At 39.9% G+C, this 25,536-nt stretch overlaps 1 protein-coding gene across 2 annotated transcripts in view; it reads right to left on the bottom strand.

Moving 5' to 3' along the window:
• Positions 1–25,536, bottom strand: part of IQGAP2 (IQ motif containing GTPase activating protein 2) — a 278,338-nt gene that overhangs the window by 10,190 nt on the left and 242,612 nt on the right. For both annotated transcript variants that reach the window (XM_069492248.1, XM_069492249.1), the window contains 9 exons: positions 23,056–23,280; positions 21,706–21,846; positions 21,256–21,340; positions 20,591–20,823; positions 18,074–18,206; positions 12,262–12,364; positions 11,530–11,671; positions 2,762–2,849; positions 164–376 (listed from right to left, as the gene is read on the bottom strand). In XM_069492248.1, the coding sequence (XP_069348349.1) occupies positions 164–376; positions 2,762–2,849; positions 11,530–11,671; positions 12,262–12,364; positions 18,074–18,206; positions 20,591–20,823; positions 21,256–21,340; positions 21,706–21,846; positions 23,056–23,280 (1,363 nt within the window). The remainder of the gene's footprint in view (positions 1–163; positions 377–2,761; positions 2,850–11,529; positions 11,672–12,261; positions 12,365–18,073; positions 18,207–20,590; positions 20,824–21,255; positions 21,341–21,705; positions 21,847–23,055; positions 23,281–25,536) is intronic.

The raw sequence follows: 25,536 nt of genomic DNA, 5'->3' as shown, positions 1-25,536 counted from the left end.
TATCAACTGCTTCAAAACCTTTAAAAATCTGTAACACTGAAGAGGGCAGGAGTGATGGCATATGCAACTATGCATCCCTCATGCCAACTCAGAAAGTCCCAGCACATGACTGATATTTAGCAAATGTCTGCTAAGTGAAGAAGAAAGAACAGTTTCCAAAAACCTTGGCAATCTCATTGAGACTGTCTTGGTATTTATTTTCGGATGACACAAGTCCAGTCTGTTCTAATGTTCGCAGATTCCTCTGGATTTTCCTCTTCTTCTGCTCTAGAGGCAGCTGAGCATCCTCCATCATGGACTGGCTATGCTTCATTTCTTCTGGAGTCCTGGAATCTATAATTGCACGGCTCACCATGTCTGAGGCATGATCTGCTTCCTGAAAAGAGATTATCAAGATGCTGATTTTTTCTCTGATCCCTAATTTTCCAGATTCAGAGGCTGCACAAAGCAAGTTAATGTCAAAATGAAGGAAGCCCTCAAGCCAAAGACCAAAGACTAGAATCAGAATGCAATTTTCGTGGGTTTCAAAGTAGGTCTTTGGATAGCAGTGATGGCAGGCCTAATCTGGACAAAATTCCAAATAGCTACTTTATTGCCAAGGTGACAAACCACTTTAGTAATGGACATGTTTTAATGCGTAACTGTTACGTTATAATTCCCTAGATGGAAGGATTTCAATTCCTAGACAATCTAGGTGAGAAAATTAAAACTAGATTATCCATTAAAACATGGCTATGAGAAGCCTGAATGTCCAGAACCCAACTAAACTCACACGTCAGCCACATTTATGGAGATTCATATGCAAATCCAACAGTGAGGCAGTGAGAGAGCTTCATTCTAATAAGAGAATCGCTCTCAAACTACCAGCTCTGAAAGACCCTAATCTAGCATCTAAGTTCTCAAATAAATGATGAGTAAATAAATGAATGAATACCATTTGGATAGCCTGTTCAAGAAAACAGTAATAAAAAGAGAATGGTTATCTTCTCATTTCATTACCTTAGACAATTGGCCAATCCAATAGAGGAAGTCTAGGGATCTGTTTGTTAGACACAGGACAGATAGATCAACATTATGGACACTGGAACAGTTTACCAGGTAAACAGTTTACCAGTAGTAAACGACAGTAGAAGCAATAGCCAACATTATTGAGCACTTAATATATACCAGGTACTATTCTACCCACTTAACACGTTTTAACTCATTTAATCCTGCTAGTGAATTGGGTACTATTATTCCCATTTTACAGTTGAGGAAACCAAGGCACAGAGATATTTCTAGGTGCCCACAGTTATATAGCTAGGAGGTGCAGAGCTATACTCGATCTCAGAAGTCTGTGTTCTTAGTCAGCCATGATACATTTAGGGAAAAATGAAATAATCCATTAAGGAATAAAGCCTTTTATACTAAATTAGTATGATATTCTTGTTTAAAAAATATTCACACATTAACAAACATTATATAATTCCAAAGTTTTATATATATATATATATATATATATATATATATTTTTCTTTTCCCCCCCCAGTAGAGATAGGGTCTCACTCTTGCTCAGGCTGGTCTCAAACTCCTGACCTCAAGCCATCCTCCCACCTTGGCCTCCCTGAGTGCTAGGATTACAGGTGTGAGCCACCACGCCCGGCCTGTTTTATATTTTTAAAATTAAAAACTGTGAGTGATTTCTTGTCAGCCAATTAAATTAAGAATGAGTCAGGAAAACTATGTGTAGCACTGCTAAGAAGTAACTTCTTAGATAATTTTGTTGATTTTTGTATAGGGAGTCCCAATTATTGGTACTAAAACAATAACCTTGAACTCATTTCAGAATGAACTAAATAATGAAACATTTTAAAAGATATCGATAAAAAGTTTAATGCAAGATTGTTATGGAACTTTACTTACACCAATATAATGGTGCGTTGACCTAATGGACTCAACGTTTGCTTCTGAAGCATCTGGAAAACAGCTTTAATATGTGAGATACTTCTTTTTTCTTCAAGTTAGCAAATATATAAAATATAAAAGGGGCCGGGCGCGGTGGCTCACGCCTGTAATCCTAGCACTCTGGGAGGCCGAGGCGGGTGGATCGCTCAAGGTCAGGAGTTCGAGACCAGCCTGAGCAAGAGTGAGACCCCGTCTCTACTAAAAATAGAAAAAAATTATATGGACAACTAAAAATATATATATAGAAAAATTAGCCGGGCATAGTGGCGCATGCCTGTAGTCCCAGCTACTCGGGAGGCTGAGGCAGGAGGATCGCTTGAGCCCAGGAGTTTGAGGTTGCTGTGAGCTAGGCTGACGCCACGGCACTCACTCTAGCCTGGGCAACAGAGTGAGACTCTGTCTCAAAAAAAAAAAATAAATAAATAAAAAAAAAAAATAAAATATAAAAGGTATTTTCCTACATCCGACAACCAGAACTATCCTCAGTTGACGTATCTGCCCATCCACTGTGCGATAAAAGTTTATAACGAACACCCTGAGGCTTTGCAAAAAAAAAACCTGGAACTATCCTCCTAGCTTCAGGACAAAATTACATTCAGCATAAATCTGGTGTTGCATTTTCGATTTTATTCCCACTGATATTCCATTTGAGTTTTATATGGCTGAACTCAGTTCACCAAGTAATGGATAAAATTCCTTACTTCTAAACCATGGTAGATACAGTTTCTCTGAGATAACAGTAAACATCTGGCATGAAGATTTGTTAAGAAAATCAACTCCTATTATACTAATTATTTTACACTTAAAGACAAATTACCTGTTGTGCAGTTGCTGGTGTCTCTAAGATTTCTGTCAATGTGTTTCCTGGCTGGTTCCGAATCACATCAATTATTAGCTTTTTCGTCCTTACGAAATAGAGAAAGAAAAGACAAACGTTCAGACAGTAGTCCTGATGCACAAAAATCTGCTTTTCCTGAGGGAGTTCACAAACACATTAAAAAAAAAAAATGAAGCTGCAAAGATAATCCCTTAAAATAAAACATTCTTGGAGAAATTCACCAGGTCTGCTCCAAGGCTTCTGAAAGTTTGTTAATACTTGATAATTGAAGTCTGGACTTTATATGCTTGATGTTGTAGGATTACACTGTTGATAATATGAGTACAAGAATGTCATGAGATTCTCTATCTAAATACTGCTCCTTCTTTTGTGACTGAGATTACTTTGTTTTTTGTTTTTTTTTTGAGACAGAGTCTTGCTTTGTTACCCAGGCTAGAGTGAGTGCCGTGGTGTCAGCCTAGCTCACAGCAACCTCAATCTCCTGGGCTTAAGCGATCCTACTGCCTCAGCCTCCCGAGTAGCTGCGACTACAGGCATGTGCCACCATACCCAGCTAATTTTTTCTCTATATATTTTTAGTTGGCCAGATAATTTCTATTTTTAGTAGAGATGGGGTCTCGCTCTTGCTCAGGCTGGTCTCGAACTCCTGACCTTGAGCAATCTTCCCGCCTTGGCCTCCCAGAGTGCTAGGATTACAGGCGTGAGCCACCTCGCCCGGCTGACTGAGACTACTTTGTGATGGGCAGGAGGGACAAGTGCTGTGGACATGGCCTGCTACTGCAGAGAGTGAGGGATGGTATCTAATATCCTCCTTTCCTGACTTCACTAGCACTTAAACTTCTGAGCCTGTTTAATACATCATAAGCTTTCAGGAGCCAGACCAACTGTTTCCTTTCCTGCTACAAGAAAGTTATGAAATAGTTGGAAGACCAGTGGGAGCAGAAGTCCTGTGTGGGCTGTGGGCTGCTGGCTGACTCAGCAGGCAGGAGGATGGGTGTTTAAGGACCTGAGGAACTGACAAAATAAGGTTGGGTTCTTGTCTTCAGGTGGCAGAGAACAGAACAGCTGCTCAGTAAAAAGTTAAGAGCTGGAAAGCTCCTCTGGAAGTGCTAGAACCGTATGTTCTTTCACATGTGCTTTTTATGGCCATAGGCTACCCCGCCTAGTTAGGGATCAAGTTATGTAATTGTGTAAAAGCATCTTAACATAAAAGGTAAATGGTCAAGTTTGCTTACTTTTGTATAAGGTTGAAACAGTATTACTGGAATTAGTTTTCCTTCCAAGAAAAGGAAACCAACAGAAGTTGCTCTAGCCTACACATAGGTCTAATCTATGTAAAGTTTCAATTTTATCGTTGCTCTGTTACTACATTTAACTTTAGTTCTTTCAAAGGCATTACGGGATGAATAATTTCTGCCTAAACTACAGCAGGAAATGTTCACATAGCATAAAATTTGGAAACGAAAACAAAATTTTCACATTTTGTTGCATAGGGACAACTGATCCCAAATGACAGCAGAAACCGTCCAAGTTAATTCCAAATATGTGATTTCTAAAATAGAACAAAATGCAATAAACCATCTGTAAATGATTTTTCTCATTTCCTATTTATCACAAGTCTGCCTGAGAAGAACGATCACAATGTGGCTTCCTTTCCTCCCTTCCCCCCAGCCTCCGACAGCCATTTCCTCTGGCCCAGGACTCTTGGTGCTGGGGATTTACGGGCTGTCTGGGAACGCACAGCTGTGTGGGCCACTGAGCGTCCAAGGTGGGCACAGAGGTAATTACAGCCACGTGGGGGACGGCATCGCCCCTAAGGCGGCTGTGGCTGAGAAAGCCATGTATCCTCTCCTCCCTGCACAACTCCCTCCTCCCGCCATCCTCGTAATTGTATTACACAGGGACAGTGAGTTACAAAGGAAAGCTCTGGATGATTTTTAAAAATGTAAATATAGTAACTGTTTGAACTAATATTCTAGGAACTACTTATGATATACGCTTCCAGGAAACGTCTAGCTCAACTTCTTTAGAGAAGCTGCCTAATGACCAAATGACTGGGGTCATGACAGTGTGCCCTGCCAGGGACAGAAAATGTTTCTCCGTTCGTGAGTTGCTGAAGGACAAACTGCCCACGTTGCCTATTTCTCTTGGAATTCTACGTTACGTCAGGGCTGTGGAATTCATCGCCAAAGCTCTACCCCAGATGTTCTATGAGGAACCAGCCGGTCCCACGACAGGGAACTCAGCTACCCACCCCCTCCAAGGAGTGCCAAGGTCAAGGACGTTGGGCTCAGACAAATCTAAGGCCAAAGCGTACTGGCTGTGTGGAATTGAGCAAGTCATAAGTTTGTTTTTTCATTTATAAAACAGGAATCTTTCAGAGGACTGATGCAATGATTGAATGAAAAGAGGTACATAAAACCTTTCGAGGGGTCTGGCCCAGAGTAAGCACTCACACGGTCACAAAAGACGTGCTGCCTGAGGGTGGCAGCCACTGGCCACAGGTGGCAATTAAGTACTTGAAACATGGCTAGTACAAATTGAGATGTGCTTTGAGTATACAAAACGCACACTGGATTTTGAAGACATAGCATGAAAACAAGTACAATATCTCATTAATGACTTTTTTTACATTGATTACTTATTGAAATGATATTTTGGTTATATTGGGTTAAATAAAACACATTAGAATTTCACCTATTTCTTTCAAAAACATGGCTTCTAGAAAACTTAACATTACATGTGTGCCTCATATTAAATTTCTTCTGGAGAGTGCAGCGTTGGAACATTCTGTCCTCGAACAGGAAGCTCACTGTGCCTTCCAGTGACACCCACTCACTGGCCCTGGTTAGTCACAGACTTTAGCACTGAGGGGACCTTTGGGAGACCATCCAGTTCCTGCTCTTACAAATGAAGCAACAAAGACCTAAGAAATGAATGTTACAGAAAAAATCAAATTCCTTTTCCCTGTCAGCAGCCCCTCAAAACCCTGGAGGCAGATGCTGGAACTGTGTCCCCACCCCCATGCCCTCTTCTGCCACCTTTCCTTTTTCCAAGTGAAACCCCTCCATTCCTTAAAGCTCCTCACAATAAGATCTGCAGAGAGTTCACAGTCCTGCCCACATTTCTGTTGTCAATGACCTTCTTGAGATGTGTCCCCCTCCGCACCCCAGTGCAAACACAACATTCTAGATAAATCAACTGCTTAGAGTACTGGCCCCATGACTCTACAAACAATATGTAAGACAGGCTGACCCAAAGCGAGGACCTTGCCCTCCCTGAGTGAGGGAGTATCTGATTCTGCAGAGCAGTTAGGAGAAAAACAAATACACCAGGGAGTTTATTCATCATGGCTGTGCTCAAATTCCACTGTCGGTAAATGAGACCACATGGTGCGTGTTAGCTGGTGTGGCCCCTTAGGTTTGGCCATTCCACTCAGAAGGCATCTGTCATTACCAGTAGCATTCCTGAGCCACCTCCTCTGTCATCTGCCTTACTGCGTGCCCAAGGTTGAAAAGGAATTAGTGTTTGTGGAAGCTAAGAAATATTTCCAGTGTTTAAGATCCTAATAACGTCATTACACATTTTTAGCATAAGACCTCAAGTATTACCTTAGCCATTTAGTGCTCCTGCCCATTTGTACCAAAAGCAAGGAAATCTTTCAGTTGGGATAATGGAGATCTAAACTGAATCATGTGGTAGGAAACAAATTCTTAAGAGATGACAACTTAAGCACTCGAGCAGCTAAGTATGATTAAAAATCACAAATATCGCCTTCTACTTAAACACATATTTTTGTGGGAACACAAGCTTAATAAAGGCCATAAGGATCACATTTTTTAAGTTGAATCATTAAGTTATAAAGAAAAATTTACAATTAACATCTTATTAAGAACCTTCTCATTCTTTCTAAGGTATTAATATCGTGGTAGCCCTTCCTCCCTCCTCTCTCTCCCCTTCACTTTAGGGAGGAGGAAACTGATGCTTAGGCAACTTGCTGAGTCCTGTAGCTCAAAAGTGACACATTGAGGCTGTAACCCTATATTATCCTAGGACTCCTCGACCAGGCTTTTCTGTTTCTGTTTTTTTTTTTTTTTTTTTTTTTTTTTTTTGTTGAGACAGAGTCTCACTTTGTTGCCCAGGCTAGAGTGAGTGCCGTGGCGTCAGCTTAGCTCACAGCAACCTCAGACTCCTGGGCTTAAGCGATCCTACTGCCTCAGCCTCCCAAGTAGCTGGGACTACAGGCATGCGCCACTATGCCCGGCTAATTTTTTCTATATAGATTTTTAGTTGTCCATATAATGTCTTTCTATTTTTAGTAGAGACAGGGTCTCGCTCAGGCTGGTCTCGAACTCCTGACCTTGAGCAATCCACCCGCCTCGGCCTCCCAGAGTGCTAGGATTACAGGCGTGAGCCACCGCGCCCGGCCAAGATCAAAAAGTTTTGGACTTTGAATCATTTTGGATTTGGTATGCTCACCTTATGTTTGCATAGATGCATATATACAGAGAATATATAGAAACTGTTTCTGGTACACAGTCAGCTCTATATAGGTGTTTGCTATCATCATCATCTTCAGTCTCATCCAATGAGTAAGAATTATGAGAGACTAGCATGGTATTCAATTTACAAGCTGAAGAAGTAATAATACCTCAAATTCTGCTAGTGCAGGGGCCCCCAGAAAGATGAGGTACTCATCACTAGAAAGCCAGTGACTTTGTAATTAAGCATAAGGGAGCATTTCTGAAAATTAAGGACACAACTTGTTTAACAAGGAAGTAAAATAGTTTGATAGAAAAAAGCCAGGTATTCTCATGTCCCAACTAAGTCCACTTCATAATAACTTGTGAAAGTCACTGATTTTAGTTAAATTTGGCTCTCTAATGAAGAGTCTCAAGAACTGTATCTTATGCTTGAGTCAGAAATTTCGTTTATTACCTTAGAAAAAGTCATACACAAAAAAGAGTTTTCAAATCAATATTTCAAAGTGTACTTTGATGGGATGTCAATGAAATATAACACATGAACTTAAAGCATGTCAGTGACTAACTACTTGCTGCACATAGTTTTAGACTCTATTTTCCCCACCTCAAAGATAAACAGACAGTTTTCAGGTTTTCTGTCAATGCTATCCTTTGTTATTATCTTAGTACCAAGACTTTTCAAATATATACTTTAAAGGAAGTGTAATATATTTAAAAGTAAGGCTTGACTAAAATCATAGAGCTAATTCCACTGAGTCTTTAGGGAAATACCCAAATTTCACTTTCAGAGATGCTACTTAGTCAATCTTGATTTCAAATTGTTATCCACATTAATCACTATACTGCTCAGTGAAGTGCTATGCTAATAACAGGATCTCAAAGCATGCCCCCAGGAAGGTCTTTGAGACCCCAAAGGTCTATGAAAGCAGTGAATTATCAAATCTATCAAAACACTAGCCCAAAGTCTTTTTTACATAAATGGAAAAGCTGATCCTAAAATTCACATATAACTGCAAGGGACTTCCAATAGCCAAAACAATCCTGAAAAAGAAAATTGAAGGACTTCCCTATTTTAAAACTTATTACAAAGCTATAGTGATTAATATGATGTGGTGCTAACATAAGGACAGACATACAAATCAATGGAATAGAAAGTCCAGAAGTAAAGCCATACATGTATGGTCAATTGGTTTTTGACACGGGTGCCTAGATCATCCCATGGAGAAACTATACCTTCTTTAACAAATGGTACTGGGACAATTGGACACCTACATGCAAAAGAATGGAGTTGGACACCTATCTCATATCACACACAAAAATTAACCTAAAAGGGATTGTAGACCTAAATGTAAGAGCAAAAACTATAGAACTCTTAGAAGAAAACATAGGCGTAAAGCTCACAAGTAACAACAATATATAAACTGGCCTTCATCCAGATAAACTCTTGTGCAGAAAAGGAGATCACCAAGACATTAAAAAGAAAACCCACAGAAGGGGCAAAAATATTAATATTTGCAAGTCATCTATCTGATAAGGGTCTACTATCCAGAGTATATGAACTCTTACAACTCAGGAACAAGAAAACCCAAACAATCCAATTTAATGATGGGTAAAGGACTTGAATAGACATTTCTGCAAGATGATATACAATGGGCAACAAGCACGTGCAAAGATCCTCATCGTTACCTGTCATAGTTATTTGCAAATCAAAACCACAATGAGATACCACTTCACACCCACTAGGATGGCCATTATGAAAAAAAAAGAAAAAAAGCGTTGGTAAGAATGCGGAGAAATTAGAACTCTCATACTTTGCCAGGAGGAATGGAAAATAGTACAGCCACTATGGAAAACAGGTTGGTGGTTCTCCAAGAACCTAATATAACAATGACCTAACATGACCTAGCGATCGCACTCACAGGTAGATACCCAAAAGAAACGAAAACAGTTCAAACAAAAACTTGTACATGAACATATATAGTAGCACTATTCAAATAGCCAAAAGGTGGAAATAACTCAAATATCTGTTCAGCTGATCAAGAAAATGTGGTACATCCAGATAATGGAATATTATTCGACCATAAAGGAAATGAAGTATTGGTAAATGCTATGACATCGATGAACCTTGAAAACAATATGCTGAGTAAAAGAGGCCAGACACAAAAGGCTGTAAATTATACAATTCCACTTATATGAAACATCTAGAATAGGCAAATTCATAGAGACAGAACGCAGACTAGTGGTTGCTGGGGAGCAGAGGGGAATAGAGAGTGACTATTTAATGGGAACAGGGTTCACTTTTGAGATGATGAAAATATTCTGGAATAAGATAGTGGTAATCGTTGTACAACACTGTGAATGGACTAAATGCCACTGAATTGCACACTTTAAAATGGTTAAATTGTAATTTTTATGTTATGTGTATTTTACCACAATAAAAAATAAAACCGCTGAGTGGCTCTATGTGGTATGGTGATTAAAGGAGTAGACAGTGTCTGTTCTCAGCACGCCCTAGAGCCTGGGAAACAGACACACAAGCGCCAAGCTGGGTGAGGCAAGCCAAGTTTCCAATGTGCCAGGTTTCCTAGACTAAGACACGTCGCTTCCCCACATGCCTGACTTTTATGGTTTTGTTTTTAAAATGTGAGTTCTAAGAAGTCCCAGAACCAAGGAGACCCATGTTAAGAAATAAGAAAGAATATATATGACATTCAGATTATTTGATATTTTGGACTACCTAAATTGTGATTCCCATTCATTAAAGTTGACATTTGAGTTGAGTGCATTTAGAGAATGGTATTCAAATAGCAGACAAAACTAATTAAAAAAGATTTCTTCCTATTACGTCTACAGACAAAGCTTATGAGACCATGGGATACTTGGCTTAATTTCATTTGCATGGCAGAACCACACACTCCATATTTCTAGTCATCTTTATAATTGGCACTTGCTCAGAGGAACCTAGGGACAGACTTCGCAGCTTTCCCTCTTTTCTCTCTTGCTGTGCCCTGAACTCTTGTGAGGCCAGGGATATGTCTAGTCCTGCAGCTTGGCCTCTGTGCCACAGCTGAGCTGTGCTCTCCACCATTAGACTTCAAACCCCTGGAAGGCAGATGCTGTGATGGGCTCGCTCACCCCGGTGTCCCCAGCCTCGTGTCCCCAGCCTCGAGCCCAGGGCATGAATGCAAGTAGGTACTCAAACATTCACTACAGCAATGAACAGAGACTTAGATGATCTGAGGACAAAATAAGCAAGCCTAACAGACGCTGCACATATCACAGCATAGCGATACAAGGAAGTTCTTTTTGTAGTTTTCACGGGTGATTGAATATCTGTAAAAACTCAAGTGGAAATAAATGTGTCTGGAGCATGTCAGTGGCAGACAGAAAGCTCTTATCACAAAGAAAAACCACCTCAGAACTCAGGACGTGTCGCTTGGAAGTAACGTGTGAAGTATTGCTTCAATATTTACTTATTCCCTTTTGTCCCCATTTCCCACTTCCAGTCTCCACCTCACCCCAATTCACGACGGTTCTTATGTGCTGATGTGCATCTTTTTGTTTATGTAATTCTTGAAAACTGCATTGTTTGAGCGTGTGTTTTTGATTTATGGCGTTACACCATGAATCTCATTGTCTTTCTTACTCTGTGCGTAAAGGATTGATGTGGAATATCCACGAAGCCTTGATGGAAAAAACAATATTAAAGTGTGAATGCTTCCCTTGAAGTCTTTGGGGACAGGAAGCAGGGTATAAAGTCAAAGCTGGTAAACATATCCAGGATTAGTTTAATAGGAAAGGCCAATAAGTCAGATGCTATCATAGTGTCTTATCTTATGTGTGCCTTTTTACATTTTATACTAGAAATTACATTTGGTTAGAAGAATTTCCTGACTGATCTTTCACCACTCTGAAACAGATATTTCCCTTCAGTTACCTAAGGATTTTCATAGGCTTAGTTAATCCACTTCATTTCTCAAAGGAATCAAGTTACGACATGGGAAACTATTAATAAAAGTAAGGCAGGCTTTGTAAGTTATTATAATATTTTGTTCCTTCCTAAATTACAAGAAGTCTCTTACCCTTTGGTTGGATATGCACTAGTCCTGCAGCTTGATGGATTGTGTACTGGTTTGCTGGATAAACAGAATGCACTTCAATATTCACATACTTTTAGATGAGTTATTTGGGATTAGCCATATTTGAATTTGCATGGTTTCAGACACATAATTGGAGACATGTGTCCACTAAGCCCCAACTTACTTTATCATGAGGCTTCGGCCATCTATAGCTTCACCATCTTCTATGTCATATTTGCTTGTCAAGAAAAGGGAAATCTCAGTCTTTGAGAGTTGATTTAGTGTATTTGCCTTGTTTGGGTCATTAGGGTCAACTGCTCCTTCCCCTGTGGAAAAAACAACAGTGTTATTCTTCCAATTCACCCATGGTGATGATGGTACCAATGAGGTAGTATTACATAAAGTGCTGTGGGAAAGTTAGGCTTAGTACTTGAATGGAAGACCATGGTCTTCACAAAACCCACATTCTACTATCGCTGAAGTGGCTTTTTAAAATATTTGATTGAAACATTAAAATAACATAGGACACAGACATTCCAAGCATGAATAAATTACTAAAAGATACAACTGTTAATAAAAGAAATCCTTAGAAAAAATAGTAATGAATTTCTCATTTTCTAGTAAATTTGTTTCTTTAATGATATTTTCTTTCTTTATGAACTAGGTTGACAAATACTTTTGGATGTATCTGGGGCTTGCCTTTAATAATCCCGAATTGTGTTACAATTCAGGACACTATCAATTACAGAACTCTTGCTGTGGGAAGGAGCTAGTGTAGTTACTACCCTTTAAATAATATTTTAAGTATCAAATTCCAAAAAAAATTTTTTTTTTTAATCTAAGATAGGAAAACCAAACAACCAACCAAAACAACTACACAAAAACAAGGGGCTAAGTAGAAGGAACAAGGTCTTACCAAGAAAAGATTCCACGGTAGGCACCTCTCCCAGCAACCCCAACAACTCACTCAGTAAGTCGTTTTTTTCAGGGGCAATCGCGTCCTGGTGTTCCAACAGGAGCTTTATGTGGAAGGCAACACATATAAACGTAAAAGTAAATTCTCAACTGCTACCATATTTATATAGTTCCCTTTCTAATTTCTAATCTAATTTGTAATCCCTATCATGATAACTTGCTCCTGATACCTTTAAATCTTAAATGCAAGTCTGACATTTATTAAAATTAGGGACCATTGAAGAGATGGTTTTTATTTCATCTCAGAGGGGAGTGCCTGCTCTACATCAATTAATTGTAGCAAGAAAGGTGTTCATAAACCCTTTTCTAGCAAGACCTTGCAAGATCTGCCTAGATGTAGCCTTCTATCACCTGACCTCTGTGCTCCACTCTAACTTTATCAAGAAAGTCAAAGTTGCGGAAAGAGTCAAGAATGAGGCAGAAGTCTCTCAGCTAACACTGGTAGCAAACTGGAAGTGCATTTCCACGTCCCTTCAGAGAAAAATTATGCAGTGATAAAACACTACAGTTACTATTATTTAAAATCACCATTAGCTATTTTAATCTGTCTTGAGCTCTTTGATGGCTAAGGATGGCAAAAATGCCTGAGACCTAGATGTACTGTATGGTTCCCTCTTTCATGACCCCGAAAAGGCTCAAACATAAGTAACAACCATTGGGGTATCTCGCCAGGTCTTAGAGGAAATCTGGTTAACTCCTGAAGAATAGCAGCACTGGAGGGACAACCATGGAGGATAACACGTCTGTTATTGTTTGCATTTATAATTAAATTAAAACAATGTTTCTAAAATACGGGACTGGTCTCTCTGGTGGTAGGAGGTATAACTTTAATTGTTTTGAACTATCTGAATCATAATATAGTCTCTTTTCCATTTTCAATCTTTTTTGCAACAGCTTTAATTAAGATATAATTCACATACCATAAAGTTCACTCATTCAAAACGTACGATGCAAGAGGTTTTAGTATATTTAGAGTTGTCCAGCCATCACCGCTATCTAACCTTGGAACATTTCACTACCCTAAAAGAAACCCTGTCCCCAATTAGCAGTCATTCCCCATCATCCCTTCCTTCTAACTCCTGGAAATCACTACATACTTTCTGTCACTGAATTTGACTATATTAGGTACTTTATATAAGTGGAATCACCCAATATTTGTCTTTTTGTGACTGGCTTATTTCACTTAGCATACTGTCCTCAAGGTTCATCCATGCAGCAGCGTGTGTCAGAATTTCCTTCCTTTTTAAAGCTGATTAATATTCCATTGTATGGATATACCACATTTTATCCATTCATCTACTGATGGACACTTAACTATTGTGAATAACGCAGCTATGAACATGAATGTATAAATCCCTTAAACTCTGCTTTCAATTCTTTTGGGTATACATTCAGAATCATATGGTAATTCTTATTTTTTGAGAAACTGCCATGTTGTTTTCCACACCAGTTACACCATTTTATGTTCCCACCAGCAGTGTACAATGGCTCCATTTTCTTTATTCTTGTTAACACTTGTTATTGTTTTTTTGATATTAGTCATCCTAATGGATGTGAGGCACTATCCATTGTGATTTTGATTTTGTTTCCCTAATTATTAAACACTAGTGATGTTGAACATCTTTTCACGTGCTTTGTGACAATTTGTACATCTTTGGAGAAATGTCTACTTAAATCCTTTGCTCATTTTTCAATTGGGTTGTTTTGTTATTGAGTTGTAGGAGTTCTTTACACAGGCGAGATATAAACTCTTTATGAGATACAATTTATGAATATTTTCTCCCATTCCACAGGTTGCCTTTTCACTCAGCTGATTGTATCCTTTGATATATAGTTGCCTATTTTTAAATTGGATTATTTCTTTTTATCATTAAGTTGTCAGATTTCTTTGTACATTCTAAATACATGACCCTTAGATATATTATTTATAATTATTTTCTCTATTCTCTCAATTGTCTTCTCAATTTCTTGATGGCACTGTTTATAGCACGAAAGTTTTCAATTTTGATGAAGTCTAATTTCTTTCTTTTGCTGCTTAAGCCTTTAAGTGTCATATCTAAGAAACCACTGCCTAATCCAAGATCATGAAGATTTACTCCTATGTTTTATTCCAAGAGTTTTATAGTTTTAGCTCTTACATTTAGGTCTATGGTTGTCTTTAGTTCATTTTTTGTACTGGGGGGAGAAAGGAGCCCAACTTCATGCTTTGGCTATGGATTTCCAGTTGTCCCTGCACCATTTGTTGACAAGACTATTTTCCCATTGAACTGTCTTAGCCCCTTGTTGTAATCAAATTGACCATAAATTCGAGGGTTTATTTCTAGACTCTCAGTTCTATCCCATTGATCTGATGTCTAACCTTATGCCAGCATAGCACTGCTTTGATTACTGCCTTTTCCATTCCCTTTTTTTTTTTTTTTTTTTTTTTGAGACAGAGTCTCACTCTGTTGCCCGGGCTAGAGTGAGTGCCGTGGCGTCAGCCTAGCTCACAGCAACCTCAAACTCCTGGGCTTAAGCGATCCTACTGCCTCAGCCTCCCGAGTAGCTGGGACTACAGGCATGCGCCACCATGCCCGGCTAATTTTTTGTATATATATATTTTAGTTGTCCATATAATTTCTTTCTATTTTTAGTAGAGACGGGGTCTCACTCTTGCTCAGGCTGGTCTCGAACTCCTGACCTCGAGCGATCCACCCGCCTCGGCCTCCCAGAGTGCTGGGATTACAGGCGTGAGCCACCGCGCCCGGCCCCTCCATTCCCTTTTAATCCTTAAGATTAATGAAGGAAAGAGTGTCTGTTTTATGCTAAATTTTCCTTAACACTGAACACTTCCCTGACACTTGCCAATAGGATTTTTTTTTCTTTCTTTTTTTTTTGAGACAGAGTCTCACTCTGTTTGCCTAGGCTAGAGTGCCGTGGTGTCAGCCTAGCTCACAGCAACCTCAAACTCCTGGACTCAAGCAATCCTCCTGCCTCAGCCTCCCAAGTAGCTGGGACTACAGGCATGCGCCACCATGCCTGGCTAATTTTTTCTGTATATTTTTAGTTGTCCATATACTTTCTTTCTATTTTAGTAGAGACGGGGTCTCACTCTTGCTCAGGCTGGTCTCGAACTCCTGACCTTGAGCAATCCACCCGCCTCGGCCTCCCAGAGTGCTAGGATTACAGGTGTGAGCCACCACGCCTAGCCACCAATAGGGTTTTTAACAAAGGCAGAGTACACCTTACATGCATAGCTTTCAGGCAAGGAAGGGACTGTATCCAATTATTTTGTTTTCATTATACTCATTTTCCTCTAAAGCTTCTGTTTTTTGCAAGGCATGCTAATTTTTCATTATAATAGAGACACTTTGTTTTAAAGCAAAGAAATATGCATTATTTTTATAAAGGTAAATTGATTCAAAGAAAGACGTTACATAAATAATAGAGGTGATGTAAAGACATGGTGAAATCTGGAAGTGTGGCACATACAGCGTTTTAGGGGGAAAACAAGTTAGAGAAAAGAACAAAACAAGCAAGGGGGATACATTTATGCTCTGCTGTCTTTGGAAATGGATGATTTAAATGGCCAGCTTTTACCCTTTATTCTGATAATTATAGAACATAAAAAAATTCCTGAAAATGTCTCCTTGAAGAGCTTATTTTGAAGTTGTGCATACTCCTTAGAGAGGGAGAGGCCAGTGTGTGGCCCCAAGCTTGGTCAGTCACGCTAGTGCTGTGCTTACGTCTGCACGTGGATGCCTCCACAAGACAGACAGACAATAAACAGGACAGTCTTTCTCTGTAATTACACAATTTCCCCTCGTTACATCTGTTTCCAACCTAACACACAAAGGAATTCCAAATAAGTCACAAGCTCTGTTTCCCAGGACTGGATTCTGTTTGCAATTCTTGTTAACAAAAGGAACAGACTATTTCTCCTTGAAGATGAGTAGTCTAAATTAATACAGTAACATTTTTCCTCTCTGCTACCCTTGGGAAAGAATCTCTTAGACTAAAATAAGAACTCCTCACCACTTTTCTTCTTGCATGTAGATATTGCCCTCGGCAAATGTGCAGCCAAGATGTGCGCATTTTTTCTGAGAGGGATAACGTACCATAAAAATAGACAAATGGGTCATTGCTCAAGTATGAATCAGTCTATTTGCCCATTAGAAAATTAATATCGTAAATGGTGTATTGCTGAGCACCACTGTGGATTTTGGGTGTTGATACATAGAGAAAAGAAGGTTAGCCTATTCATTTAATCAAGAGCTTGTTGGAAATGTCAGAAAAGTTGCCTGTTCCACCTCTAAAAAAGGGAAATCAAAACTAGATCCAATCTTTCCCTCAAACCCACACAAGCTTTGTTCCTTAGAGGAGCTTAATAATAAAGGCTGAAATTCTGAGCAGCCAATCTGCCACTTGTTAGCATATCTGGTTTGAGGCGGGCAGGAGCACGACCTCTGAAAGGTATGTATTATGCTTTCCCCCTGGTTGTCTGTATAATCCAAAGTTGGATAGATACATCCTTAACTGAAGCATCTAGAATGCTAATGTGCATTTGCATCCCCTGGGATCTTGTTAGCAGGCGGGTTCTAATTTGGGAGGTCTTGGGCGCATTTCTAACACTTCCGCAGGACCTTCCTTTCACAAGCAAGGGCTGAAACTATTCTTGAAAAGATTACCCTTTAAAACATAGATTTTTCAGGAAATAAATTCCAGGTGGCCTTTATAAACCAAAACCCCTCAATGCTTAGTTTCTCTTTTTACTTTAAATGATTGAAAAGCCATCCATCTGAGGCTTCCATGCCCATAAAGGCACTTAATATATGCTAATGGCTGATAGCGATGTTTACACGGGAACCAGATGGCGAAGTTACGACATAGCACAGGGTGGGAAACTGCCTGCTTCCAAGAAATGGGGGCTTCCGAAACAATGGAAGTGATTCTTTGCAGGAGGCTACTGTTGGGTGGTGGTTTCCTGTCTTCCTTGAGCAGCCTGTTTACGACCTATGTGCAAACATTAGGATACAGAGAACATTCTCACTTGCCCAGAAAAATCACTGGAAAACCTGAGAGGATTCCTGAAAGAGGGGAACAACAGGGTGTGGGTCTACACAGCACAGCTTTGGTAGGTAGGAGAACACAGGGCCTGCCCCTGCTCAGGGCTTAAAACTCCATATTTACAATCTGGCTTTGTACATGGATCATGTCAAAAGTAAACTTTCTGGCCAGGCGCGGTGGCTCACGCCTGTAATCCTAGCAATCTGGGAGGCCGAGGCGGGTGGATCGCTCGAGGTCAGGAGTTCGAGACCAGCCTGAGCAAGAGCCAGACCCTGTCTCTACTAAAAATAGAAAGAAATTATCTGGCCAACTAAAATATATATAGAAAAAAAATTAGCCGGGCATGGTGGCACATGCCTGTAGTCCCAGCTACTCGGAGGCTGAGGCAGGAGGATCGCTTAAGCCCAGGAGTTTGAGGTTGCTGTGAGCTAGGCTGACGCCATGGCACTCACTCTAGCCCGGGCAACAAAGCAAGACTCTGTCTCAACCAAAAAAAAAAAAAAAAAGTAAACTTTCTTTTTTGGGAGAAGGTGTTTTATTAATGTATAAGAGCCAGGGAATAAATAATCAAGGGATTTTTAGGGTTAAGAATATGAACATTAGCACCTGTGTATAGTAAGTTTGCAGAGACTACACATTTTCAAGATAACAGACTCTAAACCATGTTCCACGGCCAAGACACGCCCCCCCCACCCCACCCCACTTACCGAATGCGTGCTGATGATTTCCTCAATTGAAATATAAATGACTGGTTTGCTGACTGTCACCAAGTCTGTGTATTTGTCCATATTAAACTTCTCTTCTGGCTCAGGGACATTACATGCTTCTTTGAAATATTTCCTAATAAAGGAGGGGGGAAAGTCTTAAGATAGAGGCAAATTTGTGAGTTAAATAGCTTCACAGAAATAGTTAGGAAATTTTGAACGATGGCTAGTATCTGTTCTCCACCCCAAACCTTGGGGGGACTTAGTACAGCTTCTTCCAGCCTGACTTCTGACTATGAAAGCTGAGTCCATGCATTTAGATGTTGAACCTAGCTCTTCACACAGGGTTGAAGAGAGTGGTAAGGACCTGTGATCAAACTAGTCATCAAACAGGTCATCTTAAAAGTGTTAGTATTCCAAAAATGGCTCTTGAAGTTTAAATTAAAAAGCCAAGAAAATTTCTTGATCTGAGAATCAAATCTTTATAGAGAACATAATCCAAAAAGCAATTCATCAGATTTGCTACTGGCACAAGCTCCTGGGCCTACAACACCCTAATTACCCTTCAGAGCTTCTGTAACCAGTTTGACAAAAATGAGAGGTAAGTCTACTGTAGTATTAGTTGGTCCAGACAGTATTTGCTGACCGTTGGAAAGATTGTTAAGGCCACTCAAATACATACAATGTCCCAGTACTCAGATCCTAAAAAGGCTGCTATTTGAAGATATAGCACATATAGTCAGATCAAGAAAAGCCAAGCATGCTACGATCACAGTTTAGGAGTTGTCTCATGTAGTTTTTGTCCAAACCACCTTTGCATAGGTAGAATATATATTTTATTCTACAAAGCTGTAAGTGTCTCGTATACCTGAAGTCATCTTTGGTATCTCTCCTATGGGAACTCGAGGCTTATGTACCAGAAACAACCTCTGCCTTCCCAGCCCAAGGCAGGAAGCCAAGTTGGGGTAGAGCATGTTTCTACGTGACAATAGGTCTTTTCCTGTGCCTTTTTTACTTTTTTCTTTCCTTTTTTTTTGAGATAGAGTCTTGCTCTGCCGCCCCTGGGTAGAACGTAGTGGCGTCATCATAGCTCATTGCAACCTCAAACTCCTGGGCTCAAGTGATCCTCCTGCCTCAGTCTTCTGAGTAGCTGGGACCACAGGTGCATGCCACCATGCCTGGCTAATTTTTCTATTTTTAGTAGAGCCAGGATCTTGCTTTTGCTCAGTCTGGTCTCAAACTCCTGACCTCAAGCAATCTTCCCGCCTCAGCCTCCGAGAGTGCTAGGATTACAGGCGTGAGCCACTGCACCCAGCTTTCTGTGCTTTGGCAATGATATTTCATGGCTTTCTGAGGATCATGATGAATAAATATGAGTGGAAGAGAGAGGATGAATTTAAGAGGAGGTAAAGAGAGGCTTCTTTTGGGGGAATATTTTTCACAAAAGGCCATGAATTTTAAAGAGAGATGAACGATCATGAACTACCTTTTTTGCTAGTTCAGTAACCCAGAAGAAAAGTGAAGAATGGGAAATGATTTTCCAAGTGAGGACCAAAAGAGACCAAATTCATGCTATACTTCTAGGACCTACTGATGAAATGGCAGACAGAAGAAATGCCAAGAAGAAAATTTCCTCAGAGAGCTTCGGGATGAGTGGATCTTACTACTGGACTCATGCCTTTCTTGTCCATGTGGAATGATTGGTGATAGAATTTGGAAACACAAAGTCAATAGAATTAAGTCTGATGTTTACAATTAAGAAAGGCTTCAGAATAGAACAGATTCACATGCAATCAACAAATATAAAATTGGGGTTTTCCTAACCTTTCAAAATCAAATACTCCCTTTTCCTACTATAGTCATCCCTTGGTATATACATGCGGGATTGGTTCCAGGACCCCTGTCCCCAAGTATACCCAAATCTGCACATACCCAAGTCCCATTGTCAACCTTACAGAACCTGTGTATACAAAGTCAGCCCTCTGTATACATGTGTTTTGCATCCCCTGAATCTACATATTTTCCATCTGTGTTTAGTTGAAAAAAAATCCGCATGTCAGTGGACTCAAGCAGTTCCAACCCCTGTTGTCAAAAGCCAGCTGCATTTGATTCAGATGAGGCAAATTCTTACTGATTAGAAAACTTAAAAAAAATTATCACCTTCTTCTGAAGTTAACAAAGCAGAATCAGCTATTTTGATTTTTAAATTCTAAGTACTCCTAGTGTGTAGTATACTAGGAAGAGTAAGTACTCCATTGCGTCAATAGCAGGAGCCACACACGTAGGAAGGACTCCGCGTAACAGGAGGGCTGGGATGGGGGTGGGATGGAGACACCAGGCAGAAGCAGCCCTGCCTATTCTCCCCACCTTCCCTCTCCCCACAGGGGCCACTGGTAGAAGAAATGCATGCGGCCACCTGGGGTTCCTGTCTTCCCCCCCAACTCCAGCTCTGGACACAGAACACACGCTATTCTTGCCCACATTCTTGCATGTTTCTCTAAAACTAATGTCCCCTTTCACCTGAATTCCTGGTATGTCTTGGATAAATAATTGTTCATAGATGAGAGATGCTCATTTTCTCCTTCAAACAGCTTGTTGGAAGCTGCGTGCTGAAGAACCTTGGCCACAGATCCCAAGTTTCTCCTTTGGTCAGAATTTATCTGACCTCCAGCCGTCATGTCAATGATATCAAAGCCATCGGGAGCTACGATGGCTGGGTTCATATACCGATAGTATAGGAGGTTTCCAACAATCTGGAGCAATGCAGAAGAAAAAGACCATTTTTAAGAGTGAAAACTCAAGAGTTTCAAGTTTTTTTTAAAGTACACATTATTTACATTTTTCTAGAGAAAGTGGATCATTTTCTGATGTGAATCCTAACAAGGAGTTAAGTATAGGCAGTGAATATAATCACGCATTACTAATACAGTAATTTACAAAATTGTTTTTGGTGAAAAACATGTGTATTGCCCCCAAAATGCTCTAATACAAAGAATTTCAATAATGTCTGATAATGCCAAATTCACCTCAGCTTAACCAATCATCTTGAGAATCATTACAAATACAAGACCTGTGGCTCATTATAAATAGCCAGACATGGGGAAAAGTCTTACAAAATGGTATGTTGGTAATTTTGATTCATACCCCCAAGAGAAGCTATGGTGAGATTACCCTTGAAAATCTACCTTTAATAGCTCATCTTCTGTTGCATCGGGGAATTTCTCATGGATGGAATTCTTCAGTACTTTGGCTATATACCTCAATCCATAACTACATACAAAACAGATGACAAAAGAAAATAATGGAAAAAGTCTAAGTGAGAAAAAAACACACAGCGTTTGTTCCAGTCAACTAAAGCTGAGTAGTTTTCCTAAAAATTAAACATCAAATGAGATGGTAATGGAATCACAGGACTTCCACTGATGATAATAACTGAGCCGTGTTTGTGGCTATGACAGAAGTATTGTTCCCTCTGTAGAGAGCAGTTACGAATTTAAAAGGTAAATGTACACAATCTTCTCAAATGGTAAAACACAATATGAGGGAAAACTGTCTTCACTACAAGGGCTTATTTCATACAGTATTCCAAGAACTTTCAGCAGAGAATGTTAAAAGTTGGTACAAATGCCACTTACGGCAGTTGATCAAGGGAAGAAATGATAGAATTCAGGACTTTGTCAGTGACCGTTCTCAGGTTCTCGGTGGAGGCCTCCAGTTTATTTTTCACTTCTGGGTACGTCAGAGCTTGTTCTGTGGTCACATCGTAGGGCAGCTTGCTGAAAACACAACAGGGGCTTTGAATTAATTGGAGGCTTAGGTACAAGCATTAGTATTCCCGCCAAGTTGGTTCTACAGTCAAGCTTTGTATAGTGAATTGGACTTTGCCCACTGACTCTAATAACAAAATGTTTGCTAAGGGAAGGGACGCTTCTCATGCACAGGGGGTACCTTCTGCCACTACTGGAGCAGGAGGCACTCCAGGCCCTCCCTCTAGGCTCTATCTGGCAAAATAACAGACAGATCCAGGTAATGTAGACACAGCTAACTTACTTGCTTTTCATCTTTTTTAATTATAAAAAGCAGTATGATTGTTACAGAAAAAAATCACATATGAGCAAACAAAAAACCCAATGCAGACACAACCAATTTTCATACCTTAGTGAATAACTTTCCAAGTCTTCCTCTACATATATGTGTACATGGGCCTCACATATTCATGGGTGTAATGCAGTTTGTGCATATAGACATCCCATAGAGATCTTGTGTTTGTGTGTATATACATGACCGATTTTTTAACAGAAAAATGGGTTATCATACACCTAACTGCAACTGAAAAATAGATCATGAACATTTTTTGTTCCAATAAATACATATCTACACCACTATTCCAAATACTTATCCCATCATGTGCTACACATGTATTTATTTCACAAATCCCCTAAAGGTAAATATTTTGACTTTTGCTGACTTTTTACTATTAAAAACAGTACTGTGACATCCACTCACACAATTCTGTGTATGCATCGTATTTCACAAGACATCCTTTAGGAAATAAAAAGCTAGGACGGCTTGGATCTATAAACAACCATCTAGAATAAGATCCCTAGATTGTTAATCCTTACGCATTAAAGTTAAGCGTTTGCTAACTGTAAAAATATACATATTATCAGGTGGAGACAGACTATGCACTATCTCCAGGTCTAGGCTTAGAAACACACAAAGAATAAGCAAGGGAGAGAATTATAGAAGTTGTAGCACTGGGGATCAACTGGCTCTGAAATGTGAAATGTCATTTGGCATCAAGATGACCAAGAATGTGATCTGCATGGCTATGTTAAAGGGAGGTAAAATATTGGGTTGAAAACTGACTTTGTAAGGTAAAATTTTTTTTTTTTTGCTCAACATAGTTTAAGAGTATATACAAATGTGCACGTAAAAATAATCATAAAACATGACCAAAAACCAACACCTTCCTGACTTTTTACCTGGCCTCTCCTGTCTGTGTTTCTAGCTGGTTCACCCAAGCCTTGTACACCTCTACAGGGCTTGTGTTGATGATCAGGGACTTGTCATCGATGATGTCTTTCACCACGGGAGCCAGGAGCTGGCGCAGGGTGTTCTGTCCCCGGGCACCTCTGTTGAAGCTGACAACCATCTTGATGACGGTAGGGTTACCGGTAACTATGTCCTGTACCTGGTCTACCTTTGATCTAAAAAAAATCCCCAAAACAAAAAACCAATTCAACACAAAATGGTTTGTTTCTACAGATACAGTTTTAAATAATGTATACTCTTTGGCAAGCAAGGGCTTTGTGGCATTATCTTTTTCTCTATGAAGATCAAAGTTGGTGTGCTTTAAAAAGAAGCAATCATTGTAAGGTTTTTGATTTGAGCAATTTAAGGATCTAAAAATAAGATCTCAGCCTCAATTTCAATCTAGAAAGCAGGGATGACCTGAAAACGGACCAAGACTAACAACACTGGACAAGCATTATGCCCCCTCTAGTTACCAAGTTTCAAAAATATCTTTCTTGATTGAATGAACTGTCTCCACTTCTTCAAATCCCAAAGTCATTGCAACGTAGCTTCGAGCCACATCTCGTGGCTGAACCCTCTTTAAAATTTTTTTTTTAATTTCAGCATATTATGAGGGTACAAATGTTTAGGTTACGTATATTGCCCTTGCCCCACCGGAGTCAGAGCTTCAAGTGTGTCCATCCCCCAGACGGTGCACCACACCCATTAGGTGAGTATATACCTTCACCTCCTTCCCCCTCCCATCTGCCCGACACCAGATGAATGTTATTACTATATATGCATTTAAGTGTTGATCAATTAATATCAATTTGATAGTGTGAGTACATGTGGTGCTTGTTTTTCCATTCTTGGGATATTTCACTTAGTAGAATGGGCTCCAGCTCTATCCAGGATAATACAAGAGGTGCTAGATCACCATTGTTTTTTGTGGCTGAGTAATACTCCATGGTATACATATACCACATTTTATTGATCCCCTCATGGATTGATGGGCACTTGGGTTGTTTCCACATCTTTGCAATTGTGTATTGTGCTGCTATAAACATTCGGGTGCAGATGTCTTTTTTATAGAATGTCTTTTGTTCTTTTGGGTAGATGCCCAGTAATGGGATTGCTGGATCAAATGGTAGGTCTACTTGTATCTCTTTGAGGTATCTCCATATTGCTTTCCACAGAGGTTGCACTAATTTGCAGTCCCACCAGCAGTGTATGAGTGTTCCTAGCCCTTCTTGATTTCTGATTGCCGACTCCTACAACCTTTCCCCTTCTCATCCCTGTGCAACCTCTCCCTTTTCCACCTCCTTTCCCTGTAGGGCCTGACAGTGTTGCCCACTGGTCCTTATCTTACCTCCTCAGTTCCCTTTTTATTTTCTTTGCTGGCTCTTTTTTCCACTTTTAAATTTTGTTTTCACTTTTTGACTAATTGTATGTGCTTATAGGGCAGATGGGGTGGATTAATGGTCAAAAACCAATAACGCCAAAGTCCACCTGTAACCCCAAGACCTCACTCATAGGCACAACTTCAGCTACCATCTCTTTGGGATCTATCCTTTGATCTTAATCTCAAATTCACATATCTTTCCCGAGGGTCAGTCTGGAATTTCCAATTTTTTGTTACACGTTTTCACCCACATGTTCTACACCTGTAGCTCAGTGTGTTAAAAATCCAATTTTTTTTTTTTTTATACTTTCTGACTCCCCCATTTCTCTGACCTGCACAGCTTCAATTCATCCTGTTCATCCAGGACTAGCAGATCAATCTTCTAAAAAACCAACATGGTCATGTCAACATCCTGCTCAAAAGTCTTTCACAGCTCCTCTGAAAGTAAATAGAGCCCTAATGGCTGGGCCTTCACTCAGTGTCTCCCATGATCTGGCCCCAGCCTACCTTTCCAGCTTCATCTCCTGGTAGTTACTAAGTCACATGTTGGCCAGATATATCTACTTTCTTTCTTGCACCCGTGCCCATGCTGTTTCCACCACTTTTGTGCCTTATTTCCCTTTTCTAGCTCTTCTTATAAAAATTGTAGCTGTTCCTCAAGGTTTTAGGCCAAGTACCTTTTCATTCATAAAATCTATCAGTCAACCTAGTTGGAAGCTTTCTTCTCATCCCTCTAACATGATACATTGTATGTGCCCTTCACTTCGTACTTACCACATTCCACTGCATAGTATTACTATTTCTCACAAACCATTGCTCACGCTGGCTTATAGACACTCTGACAGCCAAGGTGCCCGGCTTATACACTTCAGAAGCCCATGGGAACTAGTATAACTTTAGGTTTCAAAAAGTTAGGAGAGCAGTTAAGGTCCACCTTGGCTAAGGACATTTCTAATATAGCTACCTACACAATTTTTACATAACTGAGTCAGAGAATAAATTAGCAAAAGTAGCTTAAGTTCCAGTAAGAAGGGAAGACTAGGCAGAG

This window comes from Eulemur rufifrons, chromosome 17 (assembly GCF_041146395.1).
Source record: "Eulemur rufifrons isolate Redbay chromosome 17, OSU_ERuf_1, whole genome shotgun sequence".
Taxonomy (NCBI): Eukaryota; Metazoa; Chordata; class Mammalia; order Primates; family Lemuridae; genus Eulemur; species Eulemur rufifrons.
Note: the sequence above shows the minus strand (reverse complement) of the source record. Positions and strands in the feature narration are given on the sequence as shown.